Source organism: Sinocyclocheilus anshuiensis, unplaced genomic scaffold (assembly GCF_001515605.1).
Source record: "Sinocyclocheilus anshuiensis isolate Anshui unplaced genomic scaffold, SAMN03320099.WGS_v1.1 scaffold1620, whole genome shotgun sequence".
In the NCBI taxonomy this organism is placed as follows: domain Eukaryota; kingdom Metazoa; phylum Chordata; class Actinopteri; order Cypriniformes; family Cyprinidae; genus Sinocyclocheilus; species Sinocyclocheilus anshuiensis.
In genome coordinates this window covers 620,883-644,276 of record NW_015558680.1, presented here as the reverse complement: position 1 = coordinate 644,276, position 23,394 = coordinate 620,883, and the positions used below count along the sequence as shown (strand labels likewise).

General features: G+C 38.6%; 1 protein-coding gene across 3 annotated transcripts in view; it reads left to right on the top strand.

Moving 5' to 3' along the window:
- nalcn (sodium leak channel, non-selective) overlaps window positions 1-23,394 on the top strand; it is a 118,108-nt gene that overhangs the window by 73,805 nt on the left and 20,909 nt on the right. For all 3 annotated transcript variants that reach the window (XM_016477592.1, XM_016477591.1, XM_016477589.1), the window contains exons 17-25: window positions 15,040-15,176; window positions 15,750-15,891; window positions 16,189-16,262; window positions 18,742-18,843; window positions 18,973-19,042; window positions 19,140-19,231; window positions 19,675-19,797; window positions 19,995-20,051; window positions 20,654-20,774. In XM_016477592.1, the coding sequence (XP_016333078.1) occupies window positions 15,040-15,176; window positions 15,750-15,891; window positions 16,189-16,262; window positions 18,742-18,843; window positions 18,973-19,042; window positions 19,140-19,231; window positions 19,675-19,797; window positions 19,995-20,051; window positions 20,654-20,774 (918 nt within the window). The remainder of the gene's footprint in view (window positions 1-15,039; window positions 15,177-15,749; window positions 15,892-16,188; window positions 16,263-18,741; window positions 18,844-18,972; window positions 19,043-19,139; window positions 19,232-19,674; window positions 19,798-19,994; window positions 20,052-20,653; window positions 20,775-23,394) is intronic.

Here is a 23,394-nt window from a genome sequence, read left to right as displayed (position 1 = left end):
TCTGAAGGATCTTGCAGGATAAATTCAAGGATTAGGGTTAGGGCATAGAATACAGTTTGTACAGTATAAAAATGATTGTGTCTATGGAATGTCCTCATAAAACATGGAAACCTTATGTGTGTGCGTGTGTGTCTGTGTGTGTTTGCTTGTGCATGTGCGCATACTGTATTAAAGAAAAAATAGTATGTAAACCAAAGTAGACATGAGGTTGTGGACTTTGAGCCCAAATGACTCGGCTAGTTTTTGGTCAGCATGGTTTTTTTTTTTTTTCATTTGTTTCATCAAGATATTTCATCTTGTTTCATGCTATAAATGTCAGACATGACACATCTCTAGGTACAGTAACAGTATTTCACTTTGATTGAAGGTAAAGCCATGGACAGTTCGAGAGAATTCAAATCTAGATAATGTATCAGCGGGGTGGTTTTAAGGGTGTTATTTTTTTGAATGGTTTATTTAGATTCCACAAATAGACCTGGTGGTTCCATTTCACTCTCACCACAGGATAGGGTAAGTGTTGAAATGAGTCTGGCCCTGATCTATCCTCCCACACTGTGATACTTTTGCCGGGTACAAAAATAACAGAAAAAAAAATTAATTGTCTCGTATTTTACCTTTCTACTTTTCCATTTTAGATTAGTTTATGATTGTGCTTAGCAAAATTACAAACTTGGCACTTAATGAGCCAAGAGGAAGGACTGTTACACTGTGTCCTAACCAGGCATGACAAGTTTCCTGTGAAGAAAATTTCTGTACAACCTAACACAATCACAGCCAATCAAACCATATTTGATGTTTAATATATGTGTATATAAGTATTGTTTTGGGGAGATTTCACAGTTGAATTTAAATAGAGAATTAAATAGAGAATCATTATTGTGCACTTTCCCAGTTTCCATACAATGAGCAATGGTGGCTTATTAATTTTCCATATGTAAAATGAGCAGCCTGTTACTGTATCCCTCGTTCATTCCCTCAGAGAATAGAACTGTTTTCACATGGAAACAGTTCACAAGTCTTCAGTCAGAAAGATCTAGAGGCACTCCATGATGTTATTTGTTACTGTGGTACCTTAAGGCTGCATGAGAGTGATTCAAAACTCAGGATATGCTTGTAGTGTGGCTTGATGGACTCATTTATTCAGAGCTTTTGAATGGGCCATATCTGTATTCATTGATATTGCCTATGATAACTGACCTTTTTGGCATACAGTAGCTGGCAGCTAAGAATGCAAATCTTCAAACATAAAGTTTGAGCATCTATTATTAGACAACTGGCTCTGTGGAGACGGAGGACTGAAATGATGACTCATAACTTGTTGGAACATCACATAGATTCATTTTGGTAGCACTCCAGATGAGGACAGTCAGTATTGCTGCTTCTGTGTACTCTTCAAAGAACAAGACTGGTCGGTAAAAGCAAGCATTTAAGGTGAATATGCAGTTTAAAAAATGCATTTGAGTGGAACAATAGGTTCAGATAGCTGCCATATATTTTATAAAGTACATGATTAATGTAATTCAGGACCTGAAAGTTTTGCTGTCTGCACATTTTATTTTATTTTATTTTATATTTAAGACAATAAACTATCTTATGCTGGTTTAAGCTGTTGTTGTTGTTTTTTTTTTGTTGTTGTTGTTGTTGTTGTTGTTGTTGTTTTTTTAGCAGGGAAAGCTCAGAATTTGGCTCAAATTGACCTCCTTGCACCTCACAAAAGTTCTCCAAACAGAAATTTCTTCTCAGATGTGCATTAAGCCTTACTCATACAAAATTATTTTTAGATTTGTTCAGAATAATTTCAACAAGGTTTGCCATCACAGGTGTTGAAAAAGAACAGTCCAACAGAGGTGGTAGTTACCACACAACGAGGTAATCAATCTGATTTTCCCATGGTAACATTCGTCATCATTTGCTGATTGCAATACATGAGATTCATGAAAATGGCATGCATCTGTCAATACTGGCACATGATTTATCTTTATTTGAAGCACATTTCAAAGCTACAGACACAAATGGCTTGGACGTTTGTGGATGAACTGGCATTGATGGATAGACATGGGTTAGAGCTCTCGCATTATGGCCACAGAAGGGCCTTTTTGACTCCACCCATAAGTCTCGACTCCAGCACAACTTCAGACACAGATTCCCTCAGCAACAGCACAGGTCACAGATGCTCAGTGTTTTAGCCATAGCTATGCTTCATATCCTCATCTGTAGTTTGCAACCAACAGGAACAGGAAGGAGATACTGTAAGCAGCCACCACCGGAATAAAGGACCGACCTCGGAAATTGTACACACTCCTTTACAGAAGTCTCCATTTTGTAAGCGTAGATTCAATTTGTCAGGCATCATGGCAGGCACCTGCATACGCACACAGAAAGGATCATTAGCAATTAAACCCGACAGGATAAGGGGAGGGAGAGCTAATGAATATCCAGTGTGTTCCACAAGTTACAGATCAGCCAGTGATAAGAGGAAGTGTTTAATGAGCTTCCCTCTTCCCTCTGTCAGGACTTGTCCGTACCTGTTCAGGCTGCAATCTGCTCCTGTTAGCACTCTGATTGAAATAATGCTTTTATGCCATGAAATTGCACTTATATTAAGAATTGTTCAGACAGCTTTGTGTATAAGGTGACTTGAGATGATTGGGAAGGTTGTGTTTTATGTCGAGGGTTTTCAAACTTTTTGATGCCAAGTAGGCCTGTCACGATAACAACTTTTTGTTGTGCGATATATTGCCCCAGAAATAATTGCGATAAACAATAATATTGTCATTTTAACACCATTTTATGCCACTGAATATATAATCATAATATAAAAGCATAATAATGCAAGAAGGCCAACACACTTTCAAATGACAACAAACTTTTAATTCTTAAGAATATTTAGATCTTGGAAATTAAGTATCAAAATATTAGATACCTTAAAAAACTTGAATAAATAGTAAATATACATTTTCTACCAAAAAGTGCAAAGTAACAAGTATAAAAAAAGAAAATTTCACAAATAACTTGCATGGAGATTTTTCCAACTACAGACCTTCTTTTCTCTGTAAATTAAGGGTACACTGTATTGCTGAAAAACACAATCCCTACTTAGCAGTCAGATGTCCGTATGCACAAAGGCACAGATCCCTAAACAAGGCCATATCTGCAGATGAAACTTTTTTGTAGAAGCATTTTTTAAATTTGAACTAGCACCAACTACCATTACAACTACGAGAAGTTGCAAAAGAGACAGGCACAAGTGGAATGCAAAAAACATGGTGACATTCATTTTTATGTAAATATAATGGGCAATATATTGCGTCACCAAAAATGATTGAGGTCACAAGTCGATATATTGATTATTGCGACAGGCCCTTGCCCGTAGCCAGCTATAAGGTCACCGAGGTCTGGACCTCTGTAAAATTTTCATGTTCAAAAATAAAATTTGTTCTCTAAATGACTAATCTGCTGTTTAAAGCTCCTCATATGAGTGTCTGCATTTAGAATTAAGTTTAGACAGTTTGCAAGAATGTTTAGCACCCGTGGTATGAAAATGGTCGCTGTGAGATGCTGGCAGAGTGAATGAGGCTTGAGAGAGTTCAGTTGTGACTAGCTATGTTTCCATCCAAAGATTCGAATTAAACTTGTGTGCAAAACTGGAATATCACATAAAACATATGCAAATATAGCACCGTTTCCATCCAACGAGTCAAAGAGAACAAAATTGTCACTTTCTGGTAAACTGTGGCACTAAATATCACTAAGAATTTAGGAGAAGCCACTGAATATAATTTATAATATATGATATATATTACTTGCACCTCAGAGCGAGCAGACGAAACACAATAAATGCTGTCAATGCTTTCGGAGGTGGCTGCTGCTGTTTGGGAAAGCAGTCGTGTAACAATTATACAGAAATACTTTGAAGACAGACTTTGCTCAGGCATTTCAGAATGACCATAACAACATATAGATGCTGTGAACGAGATCGGTCCGCTGCTAGTCAAGTTATCTCGTCTCATAGCGCAAAATCACATGACTTTTTCGATGCGCATGAAGGAATTTATTCGGTAAATGTGTTTCCATCGTAGTTTATGCACATTTTTTCTTATCGGATAAAACGTTTATCCTACTCAAATGTATTTTTAGAATTTATGCGCATCTTGGCGTTTCCATCCAGCGGTTTTTTATGCGATATTCCAAAATGTGCATAAAATAGGTGGATGGAAACGCAGCAGTGAGGGCGCGGGCGCACCGTGTTGCCAGATCCAGTTATTATAAGCGTCTTTGGACTTGTCTTTTCTACTTTAGAAAGTTAATAGAGCGGGAAGTTGCAGTTTGGGGTTAGTGATATCTTTATCTTATATTATTTACAAAAGACTTGAACTCATTTCGGTTTATTTATTATTTATTTTTAGATATTTATTTGTTTTCATAGCAATATCTGGCAACACTGCAATGATCACCAGGACTTAAACTGACAGTAATCAAAAGAGCCCACGTTGACAGGATATCACATTCGTTAAGGCAAACGCAAAAAATAAATAAATAAATAAAATAAAACCATCATGATATTATCTGTCAAAAACTTTATCAACGCTATCAAAACAATAGCATATGACACTAGTTTTATTTTATTACTAGAATTTATTACTGTGATAGCAAAGCTGAATTTTCAGCAGCAATTGTTCAATTCTTCAGTGTCACATGAGCACAAATCATTCTAATATGCTGATTTGGTGTTCAAGAACATTTTTTCTTGCTGCTTAATATTTTTACGGAAACCATGGTACAGTAGTAGTTTTTTTTTTCAGGATTCTTTGCTGAATAGAAAGAGCATTTATTTGAATTAGATTTTTTTGTAACAATGTAGAAGTCTTTACTGTCACTTTTGATCAATTTAATGTGAATAATCCTTGCTGAAGATTAACACTTACACCTTTTTTTTTTTTCAGTTTAGAAAATGGTTGCAATTAATCATATGATCTCTGGCCAATCTTCCAAAAAGTAATGTTAACAAATTTGAATGTTGAATGTAAATGTAAATTAATTTTATTTATATGCCTTAAAATACATTTTGTATTTCCTTTTTTCCCCCGTCAGTTTTTTAAAATATATTATGCTAAGTATAAATGTGCTTTTTTTGAGAGGGTGCCAAATTTAAGGGGTGGATATTTGGTAAATTGCCAAGATTCAAAGGTGTAAAAATGGCTAGTGGAATTTGATGTGTTGATAGAACAGTGCAGTTGTCATGACCTGACTAAGCCGGTCTCCCTCTCTGACCGCTGTTTCTTACACATCACCTTTGTGCCACATCTCCTGATGCAGTCTGTTCATTCGGCCGGTCATGAGCCGTTTCCCTCTGATGGCAGAGATTGATGGTTGTTAGCGGCTTGAGAAACCATTACTTTCCTTTGGTTAAATGGCAGTGAGAAGTGTCTAGAGCTGATAGGGGAAATGTTTATCTTTTTATTGACAGAAATCAAATGGAGGACTTTCCCTCAGGGAAGAAGGGGGAGCATCTGGCACTGGGACCATGGTTGGTTGGTTGACTGAGGTCCCTGAACTCTTTCAAGAGCTACAGGCTTCACGCTTCAAATCAAAACCTTCTAGTGTTTCAAACTTATATTTGTCAAATGTACAACGATATAGTATACAGCAGTACTTGTTGATAGTAAAGGCTCACTAGGTTTTTACATTGCCTTAAAACAGTGTGAGTGGTGCATGGCTCTTCAAATGTCACCACCACAATTTTTCCAAAACTCCTAACCCTAAGCATGAGCAATATTACAATACTGTAACAAGCAACACTAATTAGATACACTCACTATGAGTCATATTGCGGAGTAGAAGCATCCATTCATAAATACTTTTTCTACAAAGCAATGCTGCTGTTACCAAGAGGCAGTGGTTGTGTTTAACAGTCTCCTGTTGGTAGAAGCTATTCTGTAGCTGGTTGGAATTAATGTTTTCTTTGACACATTAAAGAACTATCTAAAGATTGAACTTAAGAAAAGGTCACAGTGTCAACTGTGTATGTGCTTGGTGTCAGATGTTCTTTTGGGTCTAACCACACTGCCATCTAGTGCCTACAGCTCCAAATCAATATGGTGGTATAAGTTCTCTGGGTAAATCTCACAAAGGATCATATCAGTCAGATCATATTTCTTGCAAAAATTATATTTTGCCTATTTGTAGGATTTATTTATTTATTTTTACTTATTTTTATTTTTGTGCATTGTGTAAGGTTTCTTCATTTCCATTAAAAAATATCTAATTCCTTTTTAATGTTCTACCATAATCAAATTCACCCTGCATGGATGCATTGATGATTATCATTGATTTTTTTTAAATTTTATTTTTATTTTATTTTGGTACATTAAATACCATTTAGCAAATAATGGAATGATGCATGTTGCTTTTTAATAATAATATTTGATATATTCATGTTTTAAATATTTAAATCATATATAAATATTTATTTATGGACTAAAACAATCAAAATTGGCTTGTGTGGGTGTCTTTAATTGCCATGAAAATAATGTGACAAATTTTAATGGTCCAAAAAATAGACTCTAAGATGACCTAGATAGATTCTTAACAGGTTTCTTCACCCTTCTAGCAGAAATGTGCTACTGTGTGACTGATATTTTAGCCTGACTGCCTGGCTACTTGGAGTCAATTTAAGTGTGTAAGAAAGAAACCCCAGAGTTCCAGTCCAGGCAAACTCAGTTTTGTGGTATACAGCCAGGTCTAGTAACAGACAAAAAAGTCAGCTATGATATTATTGCTGTGTTTGTGAATGAAACAAAGATAACCTGCAGGAATTTGAAAATTCAGTGTTATTTTCTTTTCTGAGAGTATTAAGTTGCTTCCAGCAGCCGAAGCATACAATGTGTTCTTTTCACAAGAGACAATATCATCTCCAGTCATTTTTTTTCTTTTTCGTTTGTTTTGTTTTCTGTTCATTTCCCATCTCTTGCACTCATCTGCACAAAGCACATCTGGTCCTGCTCAGAAATTCCTAAAAAATTTCAGGGGGGCTCAGATGTACAAACATACACACACATACACACATTTGTATATTTTCACACCCAGTCTAAAGTGTGGGGTCAACGATTTGTCACACATGCACACAAACACACATGCTGGTCCCCTCTGGCTGCGATAGACATGAAAGGACCCTCGGTAACAGGCCTGTCCATCAAATGTGCCTTCCAGTACTCCATCCCTCCAGCCTCTGATCTAACAGTCATGCCCCCCCACCCCCCCGTCGCTGCAGCACCTGATTCAGATGTCTGCTGCCCCAGACGCTGTGTGTGTGTTCCATCTTTCAACCAAACCCATTTTCATCCTTTCAGCAGCCCACTTTTTTAGGGTTTCAACATGAAATCAAAATTTACCTTATTTACGTTGACACTTTCCTGGTCTTATTATGCACAATTCATCAGTTTGCGTTATTCCAAAGAAGAAAAAAATAATTTCTTCATTATCTTTCATCAAAATGTAATTACTTACTCTGACTTTCCCTTTCAGTTGATGTCACCTAGGCTGCGCAGACCAGAATTTGGTCATATTCCAACACACTTTCATAACATTTCATGAGTATTTACAATTTCATGTGAATTTGTACAATCTTATTTATGTTCTCTGTTCACATCCAACTGAGTATTAGATGTAGGTGAAGACATAACAAAAAAAGAAATGTACCTAGAAATAATACGTTTTCAAATGAAATGGGCAACTTGTACAATATTTATAAATTCTTATGAGAATTGGTTTGCATTGGACTGCATGATCAAAATTCCTTGTTGTGTACAGTATTATGTTATGTCATTAACAGTTATAACAGTATATATATATATATATTGCCCTAAATCTAATAACTGGTTGTGCCACGCTTTGCAGCAACAACTGCAATCAAGCGTTTGCGATAACTGGCAACGAGTCTTTCACATCGCTGTGGAGGAATTTTGGCCCACTCTTCTTTGCATAATTGTTTTAATTAAGCCACATTGGAGGATGAATGGACGGTTTAAGGTCATGCCACAGCATCTCAATCAGATTTAAGTCCAGACTTTGACTTGGTCACTCCAAAACCTTAAATTCAGAGGTGGACTTGCTGGTGTGTTTGGGATCATTGTACTGCTGCATAAACCAAGTGCGCTTGAGCTTGAGGTCACAAACTGACGGCCGGACAGTCTCCTTCAGGATTTTCTGATAGAGAGCAGAATTCATGGTTCCATCAATTATGGCAAGTTGTCCAGGTCCTGAAGCTCCAAAGCAGCCCCAGATCATCACACTACCACCACCATGTTTGATATATATATATATATATATATATATATATACAGTGCTGTGAAAATGTTTTTGCCCCCTTCCTGTTTTGTTTTTTGTTTTTTTACATGTTTGTCACACTTAAATGATTCAGATCATCAAAGAAATTTTAATATTACACAAAGATAACCCAAGTAAATGCAAAATGCAGTTTTGAAATGATGTCAAAAATAATGTGGTTAATCACAGTTCTTTCATGATTTAACAGGAGGGGGCAATTAATTTTTCACGTAGGACCAGGTAGGTTTGGACAGCTTTTTTCCCTTAATAAATGAAATTATCATTTAAAAACTGCGTTTTGTATTTACTTGCATTATCTTTGTGTAATATTAAAATTTGTTTGATGATCTGAATCTTGAAAGTGTGAAAAATGTGCAAAAAAAACAACAACCCAGGAACCAACTTTTTCACAGCACTGTATATGTATGGCTTGATAAAACTGAATGTAAATCTTCATTGGATGCGGGAAGCAAAATGCAGTTATGTTTTCTTTAAATGAGTGTGACATTGTGTCAACTTAATTGCAGACATTTCCATTAATTCTTGAATAAATGCAAAGTAGCCACATTTAGTGTGGAGCAAAGATCAGATCCAGCTGTGTCTATGAAAGAAACTTTAGTTGAGGATCTGGCTGGCCATGAGAACTGCCTCAATGTCACCATACAGCATACACACAGGAGCTTTTTGAGGAACGTCAGATGGTTTGCCTTGCCATGCTGCGCCACTCTGGCACTGCTAAGTATTCAGCCAGTCAGCCTCTCGGGTGGCAAAGGTGTGCCTCTAAGAGGTCTGGGAGTTTATAGCCTATGCAGCACCATGCCTCATTAGATACTAAATGAGAAGGAGAGAATGACCCTTCTACCCCTGAGCTGCTTATGGAAGTTCACCAAGTCTGGTTTAGAGCAGAGCGGCACGCGTAATGTATGTTTATCACGCATGCTAGAACTAAATCAACAGCCCAACTGAAATGGAACCTCAAAAGGTTATTCATGCAACAATACATATTACTGTTAGCCTGTAGTTTTCATTAATAACCATTGCTATATAGATTATATTAATGTTTTTAGCATGACTTTGTGAAAATGTAAATTCTATACTGAATGAAATAGCATAGACTTCTTCATGGCTAGTGTTTGCATATTTCATTTCATCCTGTAACCTACTTGTTCTACAGATCTGTGTACTAGTGTTAAATGCTACTGTTAATGATAGCGTTGATAAAGTTTTTTTTGCATTTGCCTTACCGAATTTGGTATCCTGTCAGCAATAACCTGTCCATGGGCTTTTTTGATTACTGTTAGTTTAAGTGTCGGCGATGCAGTGTTGCCAGATATTGCTATGAAAACAAATAAAAAATAAACCGAAATTAGTTCAAATCTGTTTCAAATAAGATACAATAAAGATATCGCTAACCCTAAACTGCAACTTCTCACTTTAACTTTCTAAAGTGTCAAATTAAGTGGAAAAGACAAGTCCAAAGACACTTATAATAGCTGGATCTGGCAACACGGCAGAGGCTGCACGCGCCCTCACTCACAACTCTAAACTGTCTAAACTTAAATTCAGACACTCATATGAGGAGTTTTAAACAGCAAATTGGTCATTCAGAGAACACATTTTATTTTTAACATGAAAAATTTACAGAGCTCCGGACCTCTGTGACCTCATAGCTGGCTACAGCCATGATTTGGAATGTTCTACTAAGGGGTCATTCACACAGAATACACTCTAATGGTCTGGAGCACGGGTCTCCAATGCATTTTTAAAAGTTTATTTTCTTTTAACTTAACACGGTCTAAAAAATGCAGAACTAAATGGCACATGATGCATTGCATGTGCATGTACACATAGACCCATACGTAGATGTTTACATATATAGTGCAGTCGTCCTGCACTAGACCATTTGCTCATCTTCATGTCATTCCATATAATATAATATATAATAAATGTCAATGGGGTCCAGTGTTGTTTTGGGCCCCACTGACTTTCTTTGTATATACAGTGGGTACGGAAAGTATTCAGACCCCCTTAAATTTTTCACTCTTTGTTATATTGCAGCCATTTGCTAAAATCATTTAAGTTAATTTTTTTTCCTCATTAATGTACACACAGCACCCCATATTGACAGAAAAACACAGAATCGTTGACATTTTTGCAGATTTATTAAAAAAGAAAAACTGAAATATCAGCAAAGGGTCTGAATACTTAGGACCATGTGATATTTCAGTTTTTCTTCTTTAATTAATCTGCAAAAATGTCAACAATTCTGTGTTTTTCTGTCAATATGGGGTGCTGTGTGTACATTAATGAGGAAAAAAAATTAACTTAAATGATTTTAGCAAATGGCTGCAATATAACAAAGAGTGAAAAATTTAAGGGGGTCTGAATACTTTCCGTACCCACTGTATATATCTTCTTTTGTGTTCCACAGAAGAAAGAATGTCATAAGAGTTTGAAAGGACATGAGAATGAATAAATGATGTAGACTTTTGAGGCTGACGTCAAATATTCTGGTCCTTTTAAAACTGATATGTTATTATGTCTGCCGATGCCGTCTCTGAAGGTCACACTCACACACACACACACACACACACACACACCGTTAGACATTATTACCTGTTTTTACATTAGCTCTCCACTGTTTTATGGTGATCTAACTGTAGCATAATTGTGTATAATGGCCTATAGAGTACATTTGTGGGACAGTGACATACAGATTTGTAGACCGACCAATCATTCATGATGCTGGGAGCACAGCTCACTATTATGGGCTCCTTTGTGAATGTGTCACAGACCATGCAGCTATTGGTCAATAACCCGGACCCTTGTCTTCTTGAAAGGTGGGGGACTTGGAGAATAGCTTGGTATGGTTCATCTGAGCCTGAAATTGGAAGCATGTGTGAATAGGAGTGAATGGATCACCCTAATGTGTCCCAAGGCCAACACATTCATTTCGGATGCACGGCTCCCACCTCTGTGATTTATGGAAAATGCTACATATGATTCATCATTATGAAGAGCTATGGCCATATGCCATTAAAAAAAAAAAAAAAAAAAAAAAAAAATGACAACTTACTATGTACTGTTGTACAACTTACTAAAGCTTTGACAACTTACTATGTACTGGTTAATGACAAAAAAAAAAAAAAAAAAAAAAAAAAAAAAATTCCATAACCACAAGCTATCAGGGGAAAAAAAAATGCAGCTAGCTACAGGCAGTCATGTAAATATGCAAATCAGCATGATGTGTTGCACTGTATGCAATGTATGTGACCCATACCTTTTCACCTATTTCATATTATAGCCATGTTGATTGAATTTGGCTTTCCCTTCCTCTTCAGCACATGTACTTATCTCGATAATGAAAATGAAAATTCTGTCATCATTTACTCACCCTCACATCGATTCAAACCAGTATGGCTTTCTTTTTTTCTGTGGAACACAAATGAGATATTTTGAAAAATAGTCTCACTGATCTTTCCATGCAAAAGCTTACAATGACCAGGGAAGTATTATTTTTGTATTATTTATATACTATATAATATTTGTTAATGTTCTGAATTAGCTTTTATTTTTATATTTTTAGTTTTTTATATATATTTCTATGTAACTCTATTTTTATTTCAGTTTTAGTCATTTTGGCATGGCAGCCTAAACTGAACTAAATTTTACTTAAGTTATCTTATTTATTAATCTTATTTTCATCGAATGGTATATTTTACTTTTTATTTTAGCTTTTTTTTCCCAATTAACATTTTAGTTTTATTTAACACTTGTTAAGCACTATGTGCTTACTTAAGTTAAGTACTTAGTACTTACTTTAAGTACTTAAGCACTAGTGCAACTTAAGTTCCCTTTCGAAAGGGAACTCCACGCTGCGTCCTCTAGAGGGCGCTAGGGGAACGCCTTCAGCGTGACCGGTGTCTGAAGCATGAATTAAAAAATGACAATGCCCTTGACATTGGCAGGCGGCAGCCTATGACGTAAACAATAAAGCGGGCGTTCCCCTAGCGCCCTCTAGAGGACGCAGCGTCCCGTTCCCTGTTCTCAGGGAACCATGGTTACATGCGTAACCTGAGACGTTGTTATGTATTCTTTTCTAAATGATACCAAACACCCTTGGTAAAAGTCGTACAGGTTTGGAACAACATGAGGGTCAGTAAATGATGAAACTCTTTGATCTCTTTTGATCTTTATTTTGGGTGAACATTTGCTTTAAAATATCAGTAACCTAAAATGTCTTCAGACTTTGAATAATTTGTGATTAATTATGCAAACACTTGTTTTAGCTACCAGATTGGAATAAACAAGGGGGGCTGGCATTGCAAAGCAGGGAGGATTCTTTACATTAGCTCTATACTAGACAGATGTAAATTGTGTTGGTATTAGTTAGGAGTGCCTGTTCTCTCTGCAGTGCTCCGTGTCATGTGTTCCTCTGTGTGAGAGCTAATCAGAGGCTGTTGCCGAGTAAAGCGCAGCGTTGAAGACACCCCGCAGAGTGCAGAGCTATTGATTGGAACCTTGGGGACCTGTAAGGTTTCAAACACACCCCCTTTTACAATAAAGATGCCCTAAAACAAATGTAGACTATTTTTTGAATGGGAGACAGGAAAAGGAAACTTTGCCTGAGTGCAGACTAAACCGGCTTTTATGTTTTCCAGCAAGCAGCCAAGAATATGAAAGCACAGCAAATGGTCGATTTCCCTATGTATTCTTTGTCACTTAAGTACTATTCTGACTATATGTTGAGAATGTTTGTGGTATATAAACAATGGATTCCTGTGGACCTTTTCACAATGGCCACAAACATTGGTCCAGACTGATTTTATGCACTTTTGGTTATATTGCAGAGTCCAGCATGTTGGTGGTGGTAAAGCTATTATTCCTATACTGGCATGTCACGTTTGGTTTTAGTCGGTTTTTACTCATACATTTGATTTCAATTCACTGAAATCATCAAGACCCATGTTGAGCACATTTTCTCTTGGCTCAAGTGTCCAACAGCATTGTCCTTACTGCAGGCAGGCTCTCAGCAACATTAGCACAACCTCTCTCCAGTAGTGCTTCACTTCCAGCACAGAACATGACCTGCTGTCTGTAACTCTGAAAGAACAGCAATGTGATGCACTACAGATGTCTGAATGTATGGCCAATTCAAGTGATGAATGAAAAAAAAATCATAATACAATAATATGATTTTTGATCCACTTGGTTACTCTTGCCAAATCATTTCCTGAAGAGTCCAGGTCAGCCTTTTATTTCCAATGGTAAGCTATCATCAGAGAACCTAATTTTGGCGTTTCTCACTCCTGATCAGAAATGCATCATATTTATCTACAGCAACCAGATGGAACACTTCAGGCCAAAGAATTCCAATGTGTTTTTTTTCCTTTTTTTTTCAGATGTAATTAAATTAATTGCTCTCTGATATTTATGACATTTCTGTTTGTTTGACCAATTTTTAGCCTGTTTGCGTGGATGAGGACAGAAAGTAATTTCTGAATACACATTTCAGTTTTGGTTTTGCTTCCTTAATAGGCAGTGTGTTGAATTATATTGTATCGCAGCAGTGGTAGATAGCAAACCAATAATTGTTTGTGAAAAAATAAAATACAACTAACCATATAATCATGCCTAGTAGGATAGCAATATAAATAGGCTTATAAAAACACTTCCCATATTTTTTATTGTTATCTCTGTTCTAACTATCTATCTATGGTATTTTGACCAAAATTTATGACACTAGGTAGAAGCTAGACAAATTAGAAAGATGCCAGTCGCTTTGGATAAAAGTGTCTGCTAAATGACTAAATGTAAATAAATATATATTTTATTTTTTTGGCATGATAAACATTTAGGTGCTGTGTTGGGTTTCTATTTGATGTCAATGTAAAATCTGGGTCCTGAAGCAAAACTAATTGACAACCAGTGTTGTAATGGATGGATAACTGCATTGAGACTGTGCACTGCTGCCATCTCTGGACAGCCTAGCAGAACAGCACTCTCTTAACATAACATTTTGCTTTTAAATGCTGCCAAGCGAACATCTTGTTCTCTAAAAAAAAATACATACATAAATAAAAAGGAGAGGAAATTAAATCATGTTTAACGTTTTAATTGGTTAGAATTAATGTTATTGTTTTAGTATTAATTAAACTGTAGTTACATGTTGTTTTTTAATCAGTAGGGCATTCAGTTGATTTCTTTTAATATGCATTCATAGGTATGTTTAGAAAATATGAAACAATCTGTCATCTTAGTTTTATCTTATTCACTTTAATTTATGCATCTCTTCTGACAGGAGAATGAGCAGTGATCCTCTAGTGTGTTCCGGCCTAATCATCTGAGGCCTTTATGTTGCTTGATAGACATGGAGAAAGATAAAAGATTATGGCACATAAAGTCAATTAAGCCTCAAAGGGACACATTAATTCATAGCAGTGCACCATACAGGCTAACCCCTTCTTCTCTCAACACCAGAAGTGAGGAACTGATTATAACATACACCATCTTTGCATTCTACTTGAAGACCAGCTGAGTTTTCAAAAGGGGCAACCAGAAGCAGAGATAGACAACTTACGTAAATTTTGGATTGTCCACCAAAATTTTTTGAAGGCGATGTGTGAAAACACAATGTGGCCCCATCGGAGTCTCTCTGTTGAGTCACAGAACGAGACGTTTGTTTCAAATGAGTCTTCTGGCTTCTGTCCACAGCTGAAACAGAGCGAAGCCAATGCTGATACGAAAGAGAAACTTCCTTTGCGATTACGGATCTTTGAGAAGTTCCCCAATCGACCACAGATGGTGAAAATCTCCAAACTGCCATCAGACTTCACTGTGCCCAGAATCAGGTACCGTTTCCACTGAATAATATCTCATATCTTTTGAATTGTTGAAGAGATGGAATTTTCATTTACATTAAAGGGCGCTTCCAAACCATATATATGAGCCAGAGTATCATTGGGTCATCTATCAGCCATGCTGAAACCTTAGCATCCACCTAGCAACCATGTTGAACACTTTAACAACCATCTATCCACCATCCAGATCACCCTAGCAACAACTCTAAACACCTTAGAAGCCATGTAGCAAGAACCTTCTGTGGCTACATGCTAAAAGCCTTCTTAGGATGCCTTGGCAACACCTTAGAATTGTGGCGGCCAGTTTTGCATGGGAAAGTGTCAGTCAGAAAACGTAAACATCTAATTTATTCTAGAATTAAAACAATTTGAAATGTGGATTCACATTTGACTCTAACACATGCCAGATTCATTCTCCAAAATGCAGCAAGCATATTGGCAAACATACTTATTCCTTTACACTGAATGCCTCCTACTTCATCCTCAAGAATCCTCTGAAAACGTGAATTCCCTTGTGTGTTTGCATGTGACTGTTTGTGCATGTGCCGTGGGCGTGTGTCACAGGGAGAGCTTCATGAAGCAGTTCATCGACCGACAGCAGCAGGACCCCAGCTGTCTGTTCCGTCGCCTTCCCTCAGCGTCGTCCTCATCCTGTGACCATTCCAAGAGGTCTGCCATTGAGGATAATAAATACATAGATCAGAAGGTACCACACTCCATCACTCCCACAGTCTGCCCCCTCAGTACACACAGGGACTAAATAATACGCTCATGAATGTTCTGAAAGTAACAGATCTGTTTCCCATGCAACAAGACTTAAATAACCAGCAGTTATATAACTATATTTTGTTGATTACGTTGGGATGTTTTTGTTTGCTGATATCAAATTCAGCTTTACCCATATAATAATAGTTGTTTGCGAATATATCCGTCTGAATTTTCATGTGTATTGATCCGTGTCTCCTGTGTGCATCTTACTGTCTAAACCGCTTTTTCTTCCTAGCTCCGAAAGTCAGTATTTAGCATCCGGGCCCGTAACCTCATGGAAAAGGAAACCACTGTCAATAAAATTCTGCGGTGAGCTTGTGATTTTCTCCCAGCAATTTCAGATCTTTTAGTCAACTTATTGTATATAAGATTAATTTAATTTAATATTATAAAAAAATAAATTAAAAAAAATTCAGTGACTGAGATTGATATTTTTTAGCAAAGCTACAAATTTATTATCATATAGTCATTTACAAAGTCAATACTAATACATTTTTAATACGTGCAAATATATTTACAATATTAGTCATGATTTTTGCAATTTTTATATTCAGATAACGGAATTCACTGAGTTATTGAATGAGACCCAGTGATTTTTCCATCAAACTGAAATGTTACAATGAGTTTGTATTAAGATATTTATTGATAATATAGATATGTGATGGGCCAGTAGGAATAATTATAGAGCATTGCTTTGTTCTCTGGCAGCCTTGGGCAAAAACACATTAATTCCTATACAGAGTGAATATGTTTTGATTTCGATCCTCCATTTCCATGATTTCGACTCCATGTTTGTCATCCAGCCAGCCCAGCAGTCAGAGCAGATAATGGCGTCTCCATATCAATATAACTGTTAGTGGGTCACCTGTGAGCATGAATGAACAAATTAATATTTAAAAAGCTGGCAGCGATGCAGCCACATATTCCCACACTTTGCTTCAACTGCTCTCGTCTCTGTCGTTAAGTTTCAGATCACGTCAATGCTGTCCCCACCTCCCTCGTGTTATACACACACACACACACACACACACACACACACACACACACACACACTCGTACACCTCACCTTGTCCACCCCTCCTCCTACTGCTAAGCAGACAGACTGCACATCAGTAGCCATCCCACGTCGTCTGTGCCGTCTGGGGCATACAGTCTGTCTGCATACACACATGCGCAAACACACATCCTTCATCAGCCAGGCACTCATCACTCTGAGTGGCCATAAATAAGGGTGACATGTTCTCTTGAAGCTGAAATTGTCATTAGCTGTGTTCTGGTACATGACTCTGCAATTAATGGACAATAGAGAGGCGGTGGTGAGCAAAGGAAGGCTTTTCAAAGCATACATAGATCAGCACTGATTTAGAGCATAAACAGCCAATGAGATCTCAGCGGCGGAACAATCTCCCAATACCAATTATAGCAACAGCCTCCAGACATAGCTTTGAAAGATTTGCACCACAAGGGGCTTCTTGATTATTTCTTCTTACAAATCACTTACAAATCTTCTTACAAAAAGACTTGTTCTGCATGTTTTGTTACCTGTTTAAGCATTTGTCACAAACACAATATATGGATCATCTTCAAGAAACATGCCATTTGTGTGAGAAAAATTAGGGGAAATTACTATCCTGCTGGACATACAGTAATTTCAAAGCTCAAGCCCATATATATATATATATATATATATATATTTTATTATTTTTTTTTTAATAAAAGCAAAATTTAGGTTAGATTTGTTTCTATATTCCATGAAACTGAAATGTAATGTAATGAGTGAGGAGAAATGTGATATTCCAATCAATTGCGTTTAAGCTACGCCACTACTGTCTGTCATGTACGCTGTTGTACATCAGACACAGCAGATGGTTTTATTAGCTAACACTGTGTTGTGCAGGTGGAAACAGTTCTAAGGAACGGGGCACCCATGGAGAGGAAACTAATTAATCCTTTTTTTTAGAGTGGTCAAATGTGACCTGTGGTGCACTAAAAATTCATGCTGACAGTGAAGTGAAGATGAAGCAATAGGAGGGAATTAATCTCCAAGGAAAAATTTGGCATACTTAGTCTAGATAGATGAGGTTACATATCTACTAGGCCCCAGTTCCACTTATGACAAAAATGACAAAACTTAGATGATGATGATCAGTTGACTCCATTTAGTCCAAAGTAACTTTCAGTATGCATGTGGGACATTCTCAGCAAGCGACCCCATTTGAGTTTTCCCATGCGCTAATACTGATTTATTTACCAGCATTCTTAATTTAGAGACAACATTTGGTTGATTTAACTCTTTAAATTTAAATTTTAATCACGCTATAAAGGTTAATGTTCAGTACAAATAATTAATTGAATTAAATCAACCATAATTTTATCTTTAAGGGCTGTTCATTGATGATCATCACACAATCCTATACATTTACAGTATGTCTAGTAAAACTTGTTTGCATTTGTAGTACCCCACAAAAATTAAAAGCCATTTAGCTTTTGTAGTGTGAATTATTTCTGAGTGAAACAAAATAGTCAGTGGAAATAATTTAGGATGGGACTTCAAAAAGGAAATAGTTATTAGATTTTGATGAATGACCCACTTAAATAAATCATGCTTAGTAAGACTAAGAAATTAAATTAGAAGCCAGTTTTGATTTAATGTTGGCTTAATACTGGACAGTAAAAAAATTATCATTGATGCATTAAAAAAAGAAAAAGAATACCACACTGTGTTTGTTTTGTATTTTATTAATTTGCTCTTGACCTAGTTATGGTTTGTCTGTGTGAATTTTTTCAGAGCCTGCACTAGACAACGTATGCTGAGTGGCTCTTTTGAGGGTCAGCCAACTAAAGAGAGATCCATACTCAGTGTCCAGCATCACATCCGCCAAGAACGCCGGTTAGGAAAGCACATTGACATGCTTTCACATACTCATCTATTTAATTTATTTAAGGAGCATTGGATGGATGCAAAGTCATAATGTGCACTATATTATGCTAGTGTGTTAACCTGCTCTTTCTGGCACAGGTCCCTCAGACACGGCTCTACCAGCCAGAGAATCAGCAGAGGGAAATCCCTGGAAACACTCACTCAAGATGTGCGTATACACACACACACACACACACACACACTCAATAGCTGACAGCGCTATCTGTGATGATCTGTGATCTCTGACATGTGTGTGAACTCTTCAGCACTCCAGCACGGTCCGCTACCGTAACGCCCAGCGGGAGGACAGTGAAATCAAGATGATACAAGAGAAAAAGGAGCAGGCTGAGATGAAACGGTATTTCTGCCACTCCATACACTCTCCTTGGCATGCGGTCAGATGAACAGATCTTATCCCCCCCCCAAACAAAACATGCCATGTGGGAGATATTACACCATATCTTTCTCTTGTACTGTATGCTGATGGTGGCATAATGCCATCGGTATATGACAACAAGACATATTGCAGGGAAGCAAAGTCTTTGTTTTAGGTTGGCTGTATTTATTTGTCATGTTAAGAGGCCAAGGAAGGACTGTAAAAGAGAGATCAGATCACATTTGAGCTGATTTACAGAAACAGTACCCTACAAAAACTAATAAGGTCCCTTCTGTGCATCCAAGATCTTTCTGTGTCAATACTTTATCCCAAAGCCGGACTAATAAAAGCAGTGTTTACCGAAGATGAGATTTCAAAATGATTTATTGTTATGCCTATAATGTTTTTGTTTTGTTTTTTTCCAGAAAAGTCCAAGAAGAGGAACTCCGGGAAAACCATCCGTACTTTGACAAGCCACTCTTCCTCGTTGGTAGAGAGCATCGCTTCCGAAACTTTTGCCGAATGATTGTGCGGGCCCGTTTCAATGCGTAAGACCTAAGCAAACACAAATCCACTGCAGTATATTATTAGTTGCAATAGCATTTTCATACGCATCAATGAGATGACTAATCCCTTTGTGCCATAATCACTGAAAAAATGCCATGTTGTTTCACAAACTGTTGTGTGTGTGTATGTGTGTTACATTTCTTTGCTGACATTATATTAATGGGCTTTTTATGAATAGGTCAAAAACGGATCCCAATACAGGAGCAGTGAACAGCACAAAATACCATCAATTATAGTAAGTCCATAAATGTTTAGGGTCTTTGCACCGTGATAGCCTGGTAATATACACAATTCAATATAAAAAAAATTTATTGCCACGTACACCTAAATCTTTCTTTTGCAATAAATCATCATTTAAAATATATGTAATATAAAAGAAATCATAATATATTATTTAAATTGGAAAATATGGGTACATTAATTGTAGAAATAATGGAAAATAAAAAAAAGTGCAAAAAATTGAGAATTTTGGGGGGAAATGTGCTTAATTGTCATGAAATTAATGGTATTTATTTTTGGGGTTAAAATATGACTTGCACAGGTTTTCTTGAGATTCCCTCATTTATATGCCTATTTTGATTCTAGAAATGTAATATGAGAATGGGCTTTGGAAAGTTTTGATCTGTCAGACATGCCAGGGTGGGTTTGTGTGGGATTAGATGAACTTTGGGCTGCAATGTCCTAGCAGGATTTCACCAGTTTCAAAAGATCTGCAAAGTTAAGACAAAGTTATGTAAGCTCAGGCTGAAAAGTAGCAAGAATGCAGAGTAGGAAAAGAGTAGCACATTTAACCTGCACTAAACCTTGCATGTGTATGTGTCTGTGTGTGTTCTCCAGTGATTTGCTGGGCTTGGTAACCTATCTGGACTGGGTGATGATCGTGGTCACCATCTGCTCTTGTATTTCCATGATGTTTGAGTCCCCTTTTACTAGGGTCATGCATGTCCCTACCCTGCAGGTATTCTAAACCCATCTGGTCACCATTTTATTCCACACGCTCATCCGACTAACTTTTTATACCTTATAAATGTTCCTCATCTCTTTCCTGAAGGCTGGTCATCATGTCTCGTTTTTGTTGCAGTCCAGCACTTTTGATTGCCACTCTTAACTTGTTTCGCCCTTTTGAGCACATTTGATCATGTTCCCCACTGATTTAGTCTACTTTGGAGTTCAAGTTGACTTTGAAAGAGAATGTTTTTAGGGTGCCTCTGTTTCAGAGATCTTGTACTTTATGAGACAGAAAGATTGGGCTGATTGACCAGCCACTCTTGAAAGTCTTCTTTCTCTTTTTTTTACACCACTGATTGAAACTTCAGACAGTCCAGGATGATCTGATCTTTACCTGATAAGATTATTTTCAAGAGCACAGAGAAAGCTTTTTATCCTGGCATCAGTTTTTGTGTTTTGACCAGAGGTCGACAAAGTACACAACTCCATTACTTGAGTGAAAATAAAGATAAAAAATGCTCTCGCGGTACTTTGATGTCTGTGCAGTGCTGCTTCAAGTCAAATGCCTATTGTGCTTTGTTAGGAGACACACAACAGTTCTTCTGTGGCTTTATAGGTAATATTTTCGTTTGCACAATTTTGCAAAATCAGACAATATCGTGTCTAATATATACCACAATATTAACTTCTTATTAAATTGTTGTAAATAAATATCACATTTGCAACTGGTCAGTGTTAAAAAATGCTGGGAAATCACTTCACGCATCCCTACAAGAGTGATTACTGATAGACTGTCTGAATAGAAGGGGAAAAAAGCTGTTACATAGAGGAGTGAAGTTAAAGTCATAAGTTTCCAGACAAAATTATACTCAAGTAAAGTACAGATACTCAAAAAGTGTAATTTAGTAAATGTACTTCCCTTTCAGTCGGTCACTCCGAGTCATGTCGGTGACCGACGAATTGGGATCTCGCTTCGAGAGATCAATCTACTTCGAGTGTAACTAAACGAGCCAATGCACATTGGCATGCCATTATTGCATCCAGCTGCCGCTGATCACAGCGTGAGCATAAAAAGGCAGCCGGTGCAATGCATACCAGCTTTTCGCTTCGGAGCCGAGCGACAACATCGTTCAGCTCCATCCAAGTGTCTTCAGTGAGCTACGAGTTCAACGCGCTCTTGGAAGCTTCTGGTGTTGCCGGATGGCGCTTCAGCGGTGGTCGTTCCTGTGTCGAGTGGGTTGCGCACTTCAGGCTGCACTACCCCCTGTTGTGCTGCAAGTGGCCATTTCCCCTATGCGCCTCAGCACTAAAAGAGCATTTCCCTGAAAGAGCAATTTCTCTAAAAGAGCAATTTCTCTAAAAGAGTTCCACGGGTGCGTCTTTGTAAAGACGATGGATCGGCGCTGCGGACCAGGCTTCGCTACCTCCAGGGGGGCGGAGTTCCGTTGCCTCTGCCGCGATCTAGTGCTTGTTCTTGCGGCGGCCAGACGAGGACTACTTCCAGCAGTAGCGCGGGCGGTCTGAGGGTTACAGTGGTGGCAAACCCCTCAGGGAACCAACCCTCGGGGACCCACCACTCCTCCAGCGCTCCGCAACCAGCCGAGCCGCCGAAGGAACGCGCTGGGCCCTCTTTAAAGAGCGTACCAGCGGTGTCCCTCGGGGCTCCTCCCGATGTCCGGATGTCGATCGCTGCATCGGAGGGAGAGCTCTCTGGAGAGGAAGATTCGGCTGCGCTGCCGCCCTCCGGGATGGTGGCAATGCCTGAATCGGATGTCCCGAGCCCTCAAGGCTGGATGATTGGTTTCTCGGGGTGGCTCGCGCTGGTTCTCAGCACCCCGCCCCGGTGCCTTTCTTCCCGGAGGTGCATGAGGAGCTTACCAGGTCGTGGACGGCACCTTTTACTGCCAGAAACCGACCTTCTAGCTCCTCCTCCCTCACCACCCTCGACGGTGGTGCAGCGAAGGGGTATTCGGCGATCTCCCCTGCTTCCGCCTTACACGCTATGGCTTTACTGCAGGTGCACCAGGCCAAGGCACTGAAGGACCTGCACGAGGGTGGTCACGATCCGGAAGTTCTGAAAGAGCTCCGAACCGCCACTGACCTCGCGCTCCGAGTGATGAAGGTCACCGCGGGTTCTCTGGGTCGTGCGATATCCACGCTTGTGGTGAGAGCTTTGCCCAGCAGTTCTCGGCTGCACAGAAGCAGACTGAGGCGATTCGACACATCCTGCCCTGGCGGGCAGCTGCTGCCTCCCACCGGCCGCAGTGCCCCAGCCTGCTCGTCGCCGTGGGCAGCCCCGTGAGTCCACCCCCGCTCCCGCGCAGCATCCGCAACAGCCTCCGCAACAGCCTCCACCCAAGCAGCGTCGTGAAGCTGGGCGTAGGTAGGCCGCCCAGCCCGTCCAGTCCCCCGCCAAACCTGGCGGCAAGCGGAAGAGCAAGCGGCCCTGAGATGGGCGACCCAGAGATGGAGGGATCTGCTCTTCGGAAGATGGTGAACGCACCACTCCCTCCCCCGGAGGAGGGACGGGTGGAGAATCTTTTGTTTTGTTTTTCCCCGCCGTCGGCCTCATGGTCGACGGTACCCAAATTCTCGACAAAAGAGCAGTTTTCTTTATCTCTGGGTCCCAG